Source organism: Chiloscyllium plagiosum, chromosome 6 (genome assembly GCF_004010195.1).
Source record: "Chiloscyllium plagiosum isolate BGI_BamShark_2017 chromosome 6, ASM401019v2, whole genome shotgun sequence".
Classification (NCBI taxonomy): Eukaryota; Metazoa; Chordata; class Chondrichthyes; order Orectolobiformes; family Hemiscylliidae; genus Chiloscyllium; species Chiloscyllium plagiosum.
In genome coordinates this window covers 106,025,002-106,038,480 of record NC_057715.1, presented here as the reverse complement: position 1 = coordinate 106,038,480, position 13,479 = coordinate 106,025,002, and the positions used below count along the sequence as shown (strand labels likewise).

The following is a 13,479-nucleotide window of genomic DNA, read 5'->3' as shown; positions in this document are numbered from 1 at the left end:
GGTAGGTTCTTTACTCAGTGAGTCGTGAGTTCATGGAATGCCCTGCCAGTAGCAGTGGTGGACTCTCCCTCATTATGGGCATTTAAGCGGGCATTGGATAGGCATATGGAGGATAGTGGGCTAGTGTAGGTTAGGTGGGCTTGGATCGGCGCAACATCGAGGGCCGAAGGGCCTGTACTGCGCTGTATTCTTCTATGTTCTATGTTTATATGAGTGTGTGTCTGTGCAGGTAAGAGACAGAGTGACAGGACGTGTGTGTGTGTGTGTGAGAGAGAGACACTCTTGAAAACCTGCAACCCATATTAAAAGATGAAAGACTTAACAGTAATCTAGGTTTGTTCAATATATTGCAGCAGTGTATGACACTATGATCTTTTACTATAAATTCTGTGTCCTATGATCCTGCCCCACTACCTGCCTGATGAAGGAAAAGCACTCCAAAAACTAGTACTTCCAAGTAAACCTGTTGGACTATAACCTGATGTCGTGTGATTTTTTAACTTTGTCCAAGGCATATAAGGCTATGGATAAAGTGCTGGAAAACGGGATTAGAGTACTTAGGTAGTTGTTTTTGACTGGTACAAATGGATCAGGCTGAAAGGCTTTTCTCTGAGCTGTAGGCTTTTATGACTAAATGACATCTACACTTTCAGGTAGATGTGAATGACCATGTGAAGCAGTAAGAAGAAATGGAGGTCAGTACTGCCAGTTCTGGAAGGCATTTATTCCTCAATTCCAGTGAAACAGATCATCTGGTCATTGCCTCACATCTGCTTGACTGAGCTCACTGTGCCAATATTGGCTGCCAGACTTCTGACACTGAAACAGTGACTACGTTTCAAAAGTACTTAATTATCTGTAAGATATTGTAAATCACTTGTTGTCATGAAATGCGTTACGTAAATGCAAGTTTCCTTTCTTAGAAAGCAATATTGGGTGCTTTCCATAATTGGTTAGGCAGCATCCGAGGAGCCTGACCTGCTGTGATTTTCCAGCACCACACTCTTGGCTCTAATCTCCAGCATCTGCTGGACTCACTTTCACCTGCTTTCCCTAATTGACAGGGAGAAAGTGAGTACTGCAGATGCTGGAGGTTAGAGTTAAGAGTGTGGTGCTGGAAAAGCACAGCAGGTCAGGAGGCATCTGTGGAGTTGGAAAATTGATGTTTCGGGCAAAAACCCTCAGTTGTCAGCACAATTAATACCTCTGTCATTGCATAATCATGAAGAATTCTGCACTAGTTATAGCTCATCTCTTACATGTTACAAGTTGAGGGCAGCTAGGATTATTTTGACATTGTCTGATGGTACTAAGTACATAAGAGGCTAAATGAATGACAGCAAATTGGTAGCTTACTTGACAGCTCATTTTCATTCCTGATGAAGAGCTTATGCCCGAAACATCTATTCTCCTGCTGCTTGGATGCTGCCTGATCTGCTGTGCTTATCCAGCACCACGCTTTCAAGCTCACTTTCAGAATTAGAACTAAAAGGTTGGAGAGGCATGAAAGGACCACTGACTGACTATCGTCCATCCTATAATATCACATACACACAAACACTACCTCACAACCTGTGTTTCTTAAATACCACACAAAGTTACCCTCAAGGGGAGTTGTTTGTTCAGCAGAGTCAACTTTGAAAACATTTTTTAATTCACCGGTATCTGCTATTTTGTTAGAACAATGTAAATGTCCATGTCACTAATATTTAACACACTGCCAATATCCAAATACTTATATTTCTGTTTGCCAGATGCTTGTGCTGTAAGTGGGAATGGTAATATTTTGAACAGATGTTGTCAAGCCAACATTGTTCCAATTTCCATTTATAATCTTCCCTATGTTGATGGTAATGTGACTGCTGCATTCATGCGTAATATAACAGAGATTGTATGTAAACGTGCACTCCTCATGTCACACTATGCCACAAAACCCATTATGTTTTGAAATTCTTGCTTCTTCGCTTGTGGGACATGGACATTGCTGGCCGTCATTAGACTCGCTTTTACTTCCAGACTTTTCATGAAATTCAAATTTCATCATCGACCATGGTTGGATTTAAAACTATATCACCAGAGCATGACCAAAACAGAAATTGCTGGAAAAGCTCAGCAGGTCTGGCAGCATCTGTGGAGAGAAATCAGAGTTAACATCCAGTGACCCTTCCTCAGAACAGTTCTGCCTCTGATTTTTCCAGCAATTTCTGGACTTGTTTCTGATTTCTAGCATCCACAAAATCTCTGGGAGTTTTTATTTCTCCAGAACATTAACCTGGGATTCTAGATTACCAGCTCAGTGATACACATCGTTCAAGGTCAATGAATTTGTGACACAAATGCCCATACTTTTCCTTAGGTGGATCTGCAGGAATTATTAGCCATAAAAACCGAAATTAACTTATTTGTGGTCTCGCAGACAAGGGTTAAGGACATGCTTTCAGAATTAACGTCTATTGTCCCAACAAAACCGATATGCCCTTGACTACTTACTTGCCAAAGAGGGTGGAGTTTGCGCCATAGTTAATGTGAGGTGACACCTTTAGGCAAGACTAATTCTAGAGCAAATTATACAATGGACGGAAGAGCCTTGGGAAAAATTGATGGGCAGAGAGATCTGGGAGTGCAGGTCCATTGTACCCTGAAGCTTGCTGCACAGGTGGTTAAAGTGATCAAGAAGGCATATAGTATGCTTGCCATCATTGGACGGGGTATTGAGTATAAGAGCTGGCAAGTCATGTTAAAATTGTACAAGGCATTGATTCGGATGCATTTAGAATACTGCGTACAGTTCTGGTCGCTACATTATTAAAATGATGTGGATGTTTGGAGAGGGTGCAGAGAAGGTTTATGAGGATGTTGCCTGGTATGGAAGGTGCTAGCTATGAAGAGAGGCTGAGTAGGTTAGGTTTGCTTTCATTAGAAAAAAGGAGATTGAGGGGGGACCTGATTGAGGTTTACAAAATCTTGAAGGGTAAAGACAGGGTGAATAGAGACAAGCTTTTTCCCAGGGTGAAGGATTCAATAATGAGAGGTCATGCTTTCAAGGTGAGAGGTGGAAAGTCTAAGGGGAGGTACATGTGGCAATTACTTCACACAGAGGGTGGTGGGCATCAGGAACACATTGCCAGCAGAGGTGGTGGAGGCAGGCACGGTAGACTCATTAAAGATGGGCTTATGCCCAAAACGTCGATTCTCCTGTTCCCTGGATGCTGCCTGACCTGCTGCGCTGTTCCAGCAACACATTTTCAGCTCTGATCTCCAGCATCTGCAGACCTTACTTTCTCCTCACTAAAGATGCGTTTGGACAGAGGCATGAGTAGGTGAGGAGCATGACAGGTTTAGACAGTAGATTTGGATTGGCTCAGGCTTGGAGGGCTGAAGGGCCTGTTCCTGGGCTGTAAAGTTTCTTTGTTCTTTGTCCATTAAAGACAAATCCATGATGGGGGTTACTGACCTCATCGAGAATATTACCAGGCATGTAGATACCATTTGTACCTTCGTCAGTCAAATGACAGAAGGTGTGGAATGGGGGGATTGGAGTTTTGGCTCATTGTTCAACCGTTGATAAATTTGGCCATGTATAGTGGTATTGTTTTAGTTTGTTTCTTTGCTGGCATTGCTATTGTTAAATATATTATTGCTAAGCTAATAACTTCTGTTGACAACATCAGTTCCGCCAGAAAATGCTACTTCTCCATCTGAATGAAGATGAGGAGGTGTGATTGCCTACCCCTACTTCCTCCTCAGAGGAGAAGGACGTATGGTAGTGTCAAGCGGCCATTTGATTGGACTGATCTAATCTAGGCCCTCCCATCCTATGGTGTGGTCATGGAATGACCAAAAGGGGGAGATGAGGATCTGAAATCTGAATACAGACTGAAGTAACTAATTGTTGTCAGGAACGGCCATTTAGTACATAGACAGCAATAAAATGGCTTCTTATTGCAAATAACATGACAAAATGGCTTCCAGGCTGCAAATTGACAATTTTGCTTAAAGCTGCATAAAATAACTTTTAACCCTAGTGGTTGGCACTGCTGCCTCACAGCACCAGGGTCCCAGGTTCGATTCCAGCCTCGGGCGACTGTCTATGTGGAGTTTGCACATTGTCCTCGTGTATGTGTGGGTTTCCTCTGGGTACTTTGGTTTCCTCCCACAGTCCAAAGATGTGCAGGTCAGGTGGGTTGGCCATGCTAAATTGCCCGTGCATTAGTCAAAGGGAAATGAGTCTGGGTGGGTTACATTGAGAGGGTCGGTGTGGACTGGTTGGGCCAAAGACCCTGTTTCCACACTGTAGGGAATCTAATATAAAGCTTCATAATTTACTTAATCATAGTCTGTTTCTACAGAGAACAGCAGACAATGCTTCCTTTACAGCAAAGAAATAACTCGACTAGATAAGACACTACTGGCCACCCTAACTGATCTTCAAGTGCAGGTGTAGAGACGAGGTTCATGAAATAGAGTACTTGGATGTTGGAAAATAAAGTTGGTTCCCAGGAAATATCATTGGGCTAAGTTGCTGTCAAGAAAATCATTTCATTAAAATTGATCGATAATTGTTTGAATGTGCTTTATGATTATGGCCTGTACCTCTCTTTAAGAAAAGTATAAAAATGTCTTTGTTTTAAGCCATGTGTGCAGTTTCTCCGAGGAACATGGAAATGTTTAGCCTCTGTGTTACTGAATAACCTGCTCGGCTGAGATTGAATAAAGTGCGAAATCTTACAGAGCCAGACCGAATTGCTAGTGTTTATTGACTGATCGTGGAACCGAGAGACCCCTCCCATGGGTAAAGATCTTCACAATTGCAGTGAATATTGGAATACTCCATTTACTGAGTGTCAAAGGGGCATCAAAGATTTAAGGGAGACCACCTGGAATATTCTGTCATTAGAAATGGTTCTGAGGGAGCCCCCTCTGACGGTCCAATCTGGGCTACATCAGCATGTGAACTTAAGGTGTTTGCCCACAATGTACTCAGCTTTCAACGCTGATTAATATAGAACAAGTTCAGGATTGCAGCCCTTCCTATAAATCTTTACACCTCCATCACTTTCAGATCTGTTCCCCTCTGCCGAAGTCCTGATCATTCCCTTATTCCTGTCCATTCCAGCCCTCTATCCAGGCACTGTTGACCCTCCTTATCACTTTCCATTCTCCTCAGTGTTGTATAAGACAGTGAGTACCTGAAAGGGTTCACTGACTCCTCAAGATAAGCTCCATCCAGCAGGCTAAGAAGGACTGTTCCTGAGAGAAACCAACCACTATTCTAAAACAGTTCTAATGTGTCTGTTGTTGTCATGCTAAACCTGCTTCTACCTCTTGCCTTCCAAGCCCCCTTCCCTCCAGCCCCACCCCTCTTCCTATTTATCTCTCCCCCACCTACCACTCCCCCCTCCCCACCAATACCAACTCCCCCCACCACATCCAACCCCACTCCGACATTCCTGATGAAGGGCTTATGCCCAAAGCGTCGACTCTACTGCTCTTCAGATGCTGCCTGACCTGCTGTGCTTTTCCAGCGCCACACACTCTGACTCTGACTCTGACTCTCTAGCATCTGCAGTCCTCACTTTTTCCATATAGCTAATGGTAATGTGTGCATACTCTTAACCAACACACAGGAGCTCATCTCAGGTATCAAATGTATTGTAACTCGGTATTAATTGTCATGTAATAAAACAGCTGTACTGAACCTCCCTTCTACTGAAGACTTTATGTGAGCATCCTTTCCAACATGGTTCCAGAAATTTCGACCAATGTCACTAAAAAGGGATTATTGGCAGTGAATCTACTAATGGCACCTCAAGTTGTTCCAGAGAACATTATCACACATTATCATGGAATACCTGCAGTATGGAAGCAGGCCATTTGGCCCATTGAATCCACACTGATCCTCTGAAGAGCATCCTGCCCAGATCTACACCCAAGCCTATCCCTGTAACCCCTCATTTCCCATGGCTAGCCCACCTTGCTTACACACTGTGGGCAATTTAGCATGGCCAATCCACCTAATCTTTGGACTGTGGGAGAAAACTGGAGCACCCAGAGGAAACCCATGCAGACATGGGGAGGGCATCCAAATTCCACATAGATAGTCACCCGAGGTCCATGGGTAAATGTGAGGGTTACACTTTAGTAAAACAAACAAGGGCAGGACCAATACAGGTATGGACCTGGTGAGTGTGATCTAGAGGTGTAGGCACACAGTTCCTTGAAGTCAAGATTAGAGTGTTGCTGGAAAAGCACAACAGGTCAGCTCCGAGGAGCAGGAAAATCGATGTTTCGGGCAAAAGACCTTCATCAGGAATTTTCCTGCTCCTTAGATGCTGCCTGACCTGCTGTGCTTTTCCAGCACCACTCTAATCTTGACTCTAATCCCCAGCATCTGCAGTACCCACTTTCACATAGTTATTTGAAGTTTATTTCACGTGTAGACAGTGTGGTTAAGAAGGCATATGGCACACTTGCCTTCATTGTTCAGACCATTGAGTATCAGAGTTGTGATGTCACGTTGAAGTTGTACATGATGTTGGTGAGGCCACTTCTGGAGTACTGTGTACACATCTGGTCGCCTCGCTATAGGAAGGGTATTTTTAAATTGGAGAGGGTGCAGATAAGATTTACCAGGATGTTACGGACGGAAGGGTTTGAGTTATTAGGAAAGGCTAAACAGGCTGGCACCTTTTTAACTGAAGCATAGAAAGTTTAGAGGTTTATAAAATCATGAGGGGCATGGATAAGGTAAATAGCAAAGGTTTTTTCACGCAGGTTGGGAGAGTTCAAAACTAGAGGGCATATATTTAAGGTGAGAGGAGAACGATTTAAAGAAGACACGAGGGGCAACTTTTTTACATAGAGGGTAGTTCGTGTGGAGAATGAACCGCCAGAGAAAGTGATGGATGCAGGTATAGTTACAACATTTAAAAAACATTTTGTCAGGTACATGGATAGGAAAGGTGTAGAAGGATATGGGTCAAATGCAGGCAAATGGGACAAGTTTAGCTTGAGACACATGATGATTAAGGACAAGTTGGACCAAAGGGTCTATTTCCATGCTGTACGGCTGGATGACTCTATGACTCCAGTCCCATTTATACCATCACAATCCCAAACAATGACATAGATATCCAGATGTAAAATTCCTTGGAGGCTTTGAGGAATGACTGACCATTTAAGTCTTCACACCTTGGATGTTTGGTCATCTATAATTAGCTCTGAATTTCCTGTAGATACCTTTGCTTTCCTGCCTGCTCATTTTCCTCCCTCTCGTCCTCTGCTACCCGCTCACCACAGAAAGCCTGGCTTGCTGTGTTCTTCCAGCCTCCTGCCTGTCTACCAGCTCACCTCTGACATTTCTATGCTCCACCCTCAAGTTTGGAGGGAAAGGAGTTTGATACCTTCAACAGGGAGAAAGTGAGGACTGCAGAGACTGGAGATCAGAGGTGAAAAATGTGTTGCTGGAAAAACGCAGCAGGTCAGGCAGCATCAAAGAAGCAGGAGAATCGACGTTTCGGGCATAAGCCCTTCTTCAGGAATGTTCCTGAAGAAGGGCTCATGCCCGAAACGTCAATTCTCCTGCTCCTTGGATGCTGCCTGACCTGCTGCGCTTTTCTAGCAACACATTTTCAGCTTTAAACATTACATGCAGAGTTTCATGGCTCCAGGAGACTTGATTTTATTTACAATTTGTTCTCTTGCTTTTTTGAAACTTTAAATCTCCTCAGCCTCATTTAGAAGTTGCAATCATAAATCTTTCGAGTTTAGAAATTTCCATTGAAGGGAATATCTGGGAAATAGTATTTCCCCTGGGGATTCTTGTCTTTTTCTCATCTACTTAATGAAAGAGAAAGTGAAACGAGGAGCTTTTCTGGAAAAGCTGATCTATAAATCAACACGGGAATAGATTCACAAACATTTTTTCACTGGAGTGTACGAGGTTGAGAGTTGATCTGATAGAAGTTTATAAAATAATGAAGGGTATATTGAGAGTTGATGATCGTTGTTTTTTCCCCTAAGATGAGGAATTCCTAGGCAAGGGGACACATTTTTAAGATAAGAGGAGAGAGATTTTAAAAAGACATAAGAGGCAAATTATTTACAATAGAGGGTGGTTTGAGTGTGGAATGAACTTCCTGAGGAAGTGGTGGAAGCGAGTACAATTACAATATTTAAAAGACATTTTGATGGATACATGAATAGGAAACATTTGGAATGATATGGGCCAAGAGCAGGTAGTGGGACTAGCTTAGTTTGGGATTAGGTTCTACATGGACAGGGTTGGACCGAAGGGTCTGTTTCTGTGCTGTATGACTCTATGACTCTATACTTGCAAACAGTCAATGCCCAGGATGCTGAAGCTCACAGGTCATTTAGTTTTCAATATTTCTATGGAATGATATATCAGGAGGCTTGTGTTGTTCTTTGGACTCAGAGTGCCTCAGAACATTGTGAACTGGGAGAATCAGACCCTAATAGCAAGGTCAGAATCTGTCCCAGCACACATTATCTACTACACACTTTAGGGTGACCTTGGAAGTGTACTGATGCTGTGCGAGCTGAGCAGCGAAACACCGACAACACAGGTTCAATTTCTAATCAAGAAAGCTAATGGAATGCTGCCCTTTATAAGTAGGGAACTGGAGTATAAATTAAATTGCACCTATACGATACCCTGGTTAAATCTCATTCAGAATACTCTGAGCAGATCTGGACACCACAACATAAGAAGGATAAATTGGCCTTTGAAGAAGTACAATATAGGTTTGCAAGAACAATACCTCAATTTTAGGGGTTAGGTTATGAGAAGCAGTTATACAAATTAAGCCGCTTTTTTCTAGAATTTTGAGGTTAAGGGGTGATCTGATTAAAATCTTCAATATATTAACAGGAAAAGGCAGGGCATCAAGACCACAACAAAGTGGCTGACTCTTAATTGCTCTCTGGACAATTAGAGATGGGCAATAAATGTCCACTCGCAATATCCACTTGCAGTGTATTAAAAAAAAACAAAATCCCCAGATTTCTATATTGAAGTTTCCTAACTATACGCGGTTAATTCTATTTTACAATGAGAACTATGGTAAGTCTTTACAGTTGTTCTCCATACGAAGAAAATCATTCATTTACCTCTATTGTCGGGTTCATTGGTCAACCTGGTTAAACCTTTTAGGCTGCTCAATCGATAGGCGGAAGTGAGTACTGCAGATGCTGGAGATTAGAGGCAAGGTTAGAGTGATGCTGGAAAAGCACATCAGGTCAGGCAGCATCCAAGGAGCAGGAAAATCGATATTTCGGACAAAAGCCCTTCATCAGAATGATGGATAGGAGTAAGTTCAATGCATAGGATGAGTTTATTAAAGAGTCAATGGTCAATATTCTGATAGTATCTTTTCTCTCTCAATAAAAATTATTCTTGCTTCGAACTGATGAAATGCAGTGAGGTTCCTGTTAGCCACCATTTGCTTTTATGCAGCTTCTTTTCAAGATCACATTAGGAGTACGTGTGATAAAACATCTGTGGCTGGAAACTCACCCAGACCTTCAAACCTCACTATGTTCATTTCTCAAGGCTTTCATTGTCTTCTCCTGTTAATGTTGTTCAGGCCTTCTTTAATTCTGTAACTTCACAACCACCACCACCACACAAGTACACACACACACGTACACACACACGCACACATGCACACACACACACGTACACATGCACACACACATATATATCCACACACACACGTATACGCACACGCACATATGAGCACATGGACACATACACACACGCATACACACACACACGTGTATACACACACACACACCAGATCGTTATCATTGTTAGTTGCTGGATGTGACAACTATTTATAATTCTCAGATGATAACTTATGGTATCCTCATGATGGGTGGTGCCAATGGGAAAGGAGTTCAGCTTTCACAAATAAGAGCATCATAATGTTAAGATGCACCATTCAAATGTGGTACGTTATCAAGGAACAGAACCTTTACCCCTCTTGATATGTTATGAAGGTACACCACTCTTATTCCATTTATGGTCCATTATTAAAGGAGAAGAATACTTGGAGAAATAAAAACAGAAACCTCTGGAGAAACTCAGCAGGTCTAGCAGGACCCATGGAGAGAGAAACAAAGTTAGCATTTTGAGCCTGATATGACTTTTTCTAAAGATGAGTCAGATGTGTGATGGAATACTCCCCACTTGCCTGGATGTGTACAGTTCCAACAACACTCAGAAAGCTTGGTGCTATCCAGCCCACTTGATTAGTACCAAATTCGCAAGCCTCCACTCCCTCCACTACCGACACTCTGTAGCATCAGTGTTTTGTGCATTTATTTTGTGGGTTGTGGGTGTTGCCGTGTGGGCCTGCATTTGTTGTCTTTTTGCAAGATGCACTGCTGAAACTCACCAAGACTTCCTCAGACAGCACGTTTCAAACCCACAACCACATCCATCTAGAAGGACATTGGCAGCAGATACAATGGAACAGCATCACCTGCAAACTTCCCTTTAAGCAGTGGCATTGTGGGCCCACTTCCAATACATGGACTGCAGTGGATCAAGAAGGCAACTCACCAACACCTTCTCAAGGCAACTAGAAATGGGCAATAAACACTGATCCAGCCAGGGACAGCCAAACCCTATGAGTGAATAGATACTTTTTAAAAGTCAGACTCAAAATATTTACTCTGTCTCTCAGATGATACTGAGTTTCTGGAACATTTCTATTTCTGTTTTTATTTTTGTTTTCCAGTATCCACGGTATTCTGCTTTTATTTATACTTGTAAAAGCTTGGCACCACAGGCTTGCCTTTGCTAAAATTCATCTGGTCTATGGCATATAAAATATGTAGACCATCTGTTTTAGAGAGAGTGATTCCATGGCACAGAGTCAGGGTTTTCATCAGGATGTCTACAAGTCCTGTGTGATGCGCAATAGCAGTAGCATGGTACAGCTGGTATTGATCTGATTCTGGCTTATTCCTGATGCCATGAGTCAACATAGTGTACTTGGACAGGAACCAATGGAATATGATAGTCCCATTCTGAGATAAAGACAATCTCCAGCTCCAAAGCACAAATGGATAAGATCTAGAATTCACTGGCCAAGGTCATAGTGGAAGCACACTCAATCAAAACATAATTATTTGAAAAGGGAAAAATGGGAAAAGACAGACAAGTAGCCCTTGGTGTACTGCTTATTTGGAGAGCCAGTCCAGTAACTTTGGGCTCCTTCTGTGTTGTAACAGTTTTGTGATTCTGTTATAGGAACAGACTTTCTCATTGCAGAAGACTGTCATAAGATCATTGTGAACAACTAGACCAGTGATTTTCAACTTCAGTTCTGTTACAAGTTTCCTCTACTCTCGCTTTGTGGCAGCTTACTGGGTCGGCATGGTTATATTGTGGCATTCTCACATCTGAGTTAGAGCTGGGAGCCAGACTGACATTGACTGAGGTGTCATCCTTTGCATGAAAGCTTACTGCAATTGCCTCCTTGCTAGCCCTGAGTTAAAGTTTAGTAAAATGTAATCCATTATTTCAAAATTATGTTTAAAATTTTCTTTCTAATTTAGTAATACAATTTTTTGTTGTTGTTTATTTTCAGGGTATTTCTTGATCAGCATCTGACCTTCTTTCAGAGTTGGTAGTGTTTCTGATGAAGGTTTATACACTATGGCCCCACTTGCCTGTTGCCTTGCAATCTCCTTTGTTTTCCCGGTGGTGTTAAGTAACACAGACATGCAAGTCCTAAAAAACATTTGTAAGTGTTAAACTTATACCAGTTATGCAGCTTGTTTTTATCCCATTTCCTTCTTAGCACCTTCTTTTCAATCCCTCATCCATATTCCCTAACACCCTTCCTTTCCAAGGTAATACTTACGAACATCTCCAGAAAGGGATGGCATTTTTACCCTCACCTTCCCCAGAAGGCTTAAAGGTAAGGGCGACATGTAAAATCAAGAGGGTGCTATGTCCACAACCGACACCCAGCAGAAATGGTGGAATTGCTAAATCATTACGTTTTGACTATTAGCCACCAAAAAGAGGAAGAGTGATGTCTAAATTAAGAGAGAAGAACATGAGAGAGGGCAGAGTGGAATGGTTTAGCAACACTGGAATGAATAGACAAAATGTTTAGTAACATTAAGAGAAACAATGTCGTGATGCTCCCTGAAAAATAGAATAATTTGGCTGAGGAGATTTCCAAATCACCTCATTTGCATCCATGTTCTGCATCTCAGTTCAATGCTTGCACTCTTGAATCTCTATCAGAAGACAATAGATTCACACCCCACTACAGACACTTTGATACTTCTGTGTAATTTCAAGAGAATGCTGTCTTTTTGGACACACAATCTGTCAGTGACTGGGAAATGCTACTCTGTCAGATTGATGTAAGACACCCCTTGATACCATTGGAAGAGACAGGAAATACCCTCAGTGTTCTGACTTACACTCAGCCACATCTAAAGACAGCAAAAACCAGACTAGCTCATAATTTATGTCCTTGTGTTGAGAATAAATCTTTAATGACCCTTCAAAAATAGTCACATTGACCACAATGTCCCATGAGTGCAAAAGATGCTACTTTTCTCCAGAGATTAGTTGAATAGAGCAACATGAACTGAATTAGAAAGTAGAAAATGTGTCACACAATCTTTATAAAAAGAAGCTAGGAATGATTCTTCAAATGACAGATGTGTGATCCAATGCAATGAGGGGCGAAGCAATTGAAAAGGGTGCTTATAAACAACAGTTAGAATAAAACAATATCTGACTAGAAAGTTTCAGTTTCAGTTTCTAAGGGCTGCATTAAGTATGAGCAAATGCATTTTTCCCCAAATCAACCTGCTCAAAGATGGCATTGACACCTCCAGCATAAGTAATGCTTGAACATATACCCCCTGACTTAGAGGCAGAGACCCTACCATAGTACCACAAAAGTTCATTTTACACTTGAGTAACAATCAGAAGCTTGATGATGATCGCAGGGTCAACAATAAAGGATGACATAGTTAACATTATCTACCAGGATTGTGATTACCATTTAACATTATAGCTCATATGAATGGTACAGAATGGATATATCTTGAGAGTGTGGTGCTGGAAAAGCACAGCAGGTCAGGCAGCATCCGAGGAGCAGGAGAATCGACATTTCAGGATTGATGAAGGGCTTTGGCCCGAAACATTGATTCTCCTGCTCCTCGGATGCTACCTGACCTGCTGTGCTTTTCTAGCACCACACTCTCAACTCTGATCTCCAGCATCTGCAGTCCTCACTTTCTCTCAGAATAGGTATATGGCAAGATATGCATTTGGGCGGATGAATGACCGAAGAGAGAGGAACAAACATCGATGCTGATCAGGGTGCTGTTAGAATGGAGACCCACACAGATTAGTTGTTAAGTGCCTGCCATTTACCATTTTAACAAAGGCTTGGAGGACAGATTAGCAATGCTGGT

The 13,479-nt window shown here is 42.1% G+C and overlaps 1 protein-coding gene across 1 annotated transcript in view; it reads left to right on the top strand.

Moving 5' to 3' along the window:
• The window catches only part of LOC122550912 (interleukin-5 receptor subunit alpha-like), a 67,647-nt gene that overhangs the window by 24,405 nt on the left and 29,763 nt on the right, over positions 1-13,479 (top strand). Inside the window, exon 2 of the mRNA XM_043692342.1 lies at positions 11,622-11,777. Within this exon, the coding sequence (XP_043548277.1) occupies positions 11,690-11,777 (88 nt within the window). The 5' untranslated portion in view covers positions 11,622-11,689. The remainder of the gene's footprint in view (positions 1-11,621; positions 11,778-13,479) is intronic.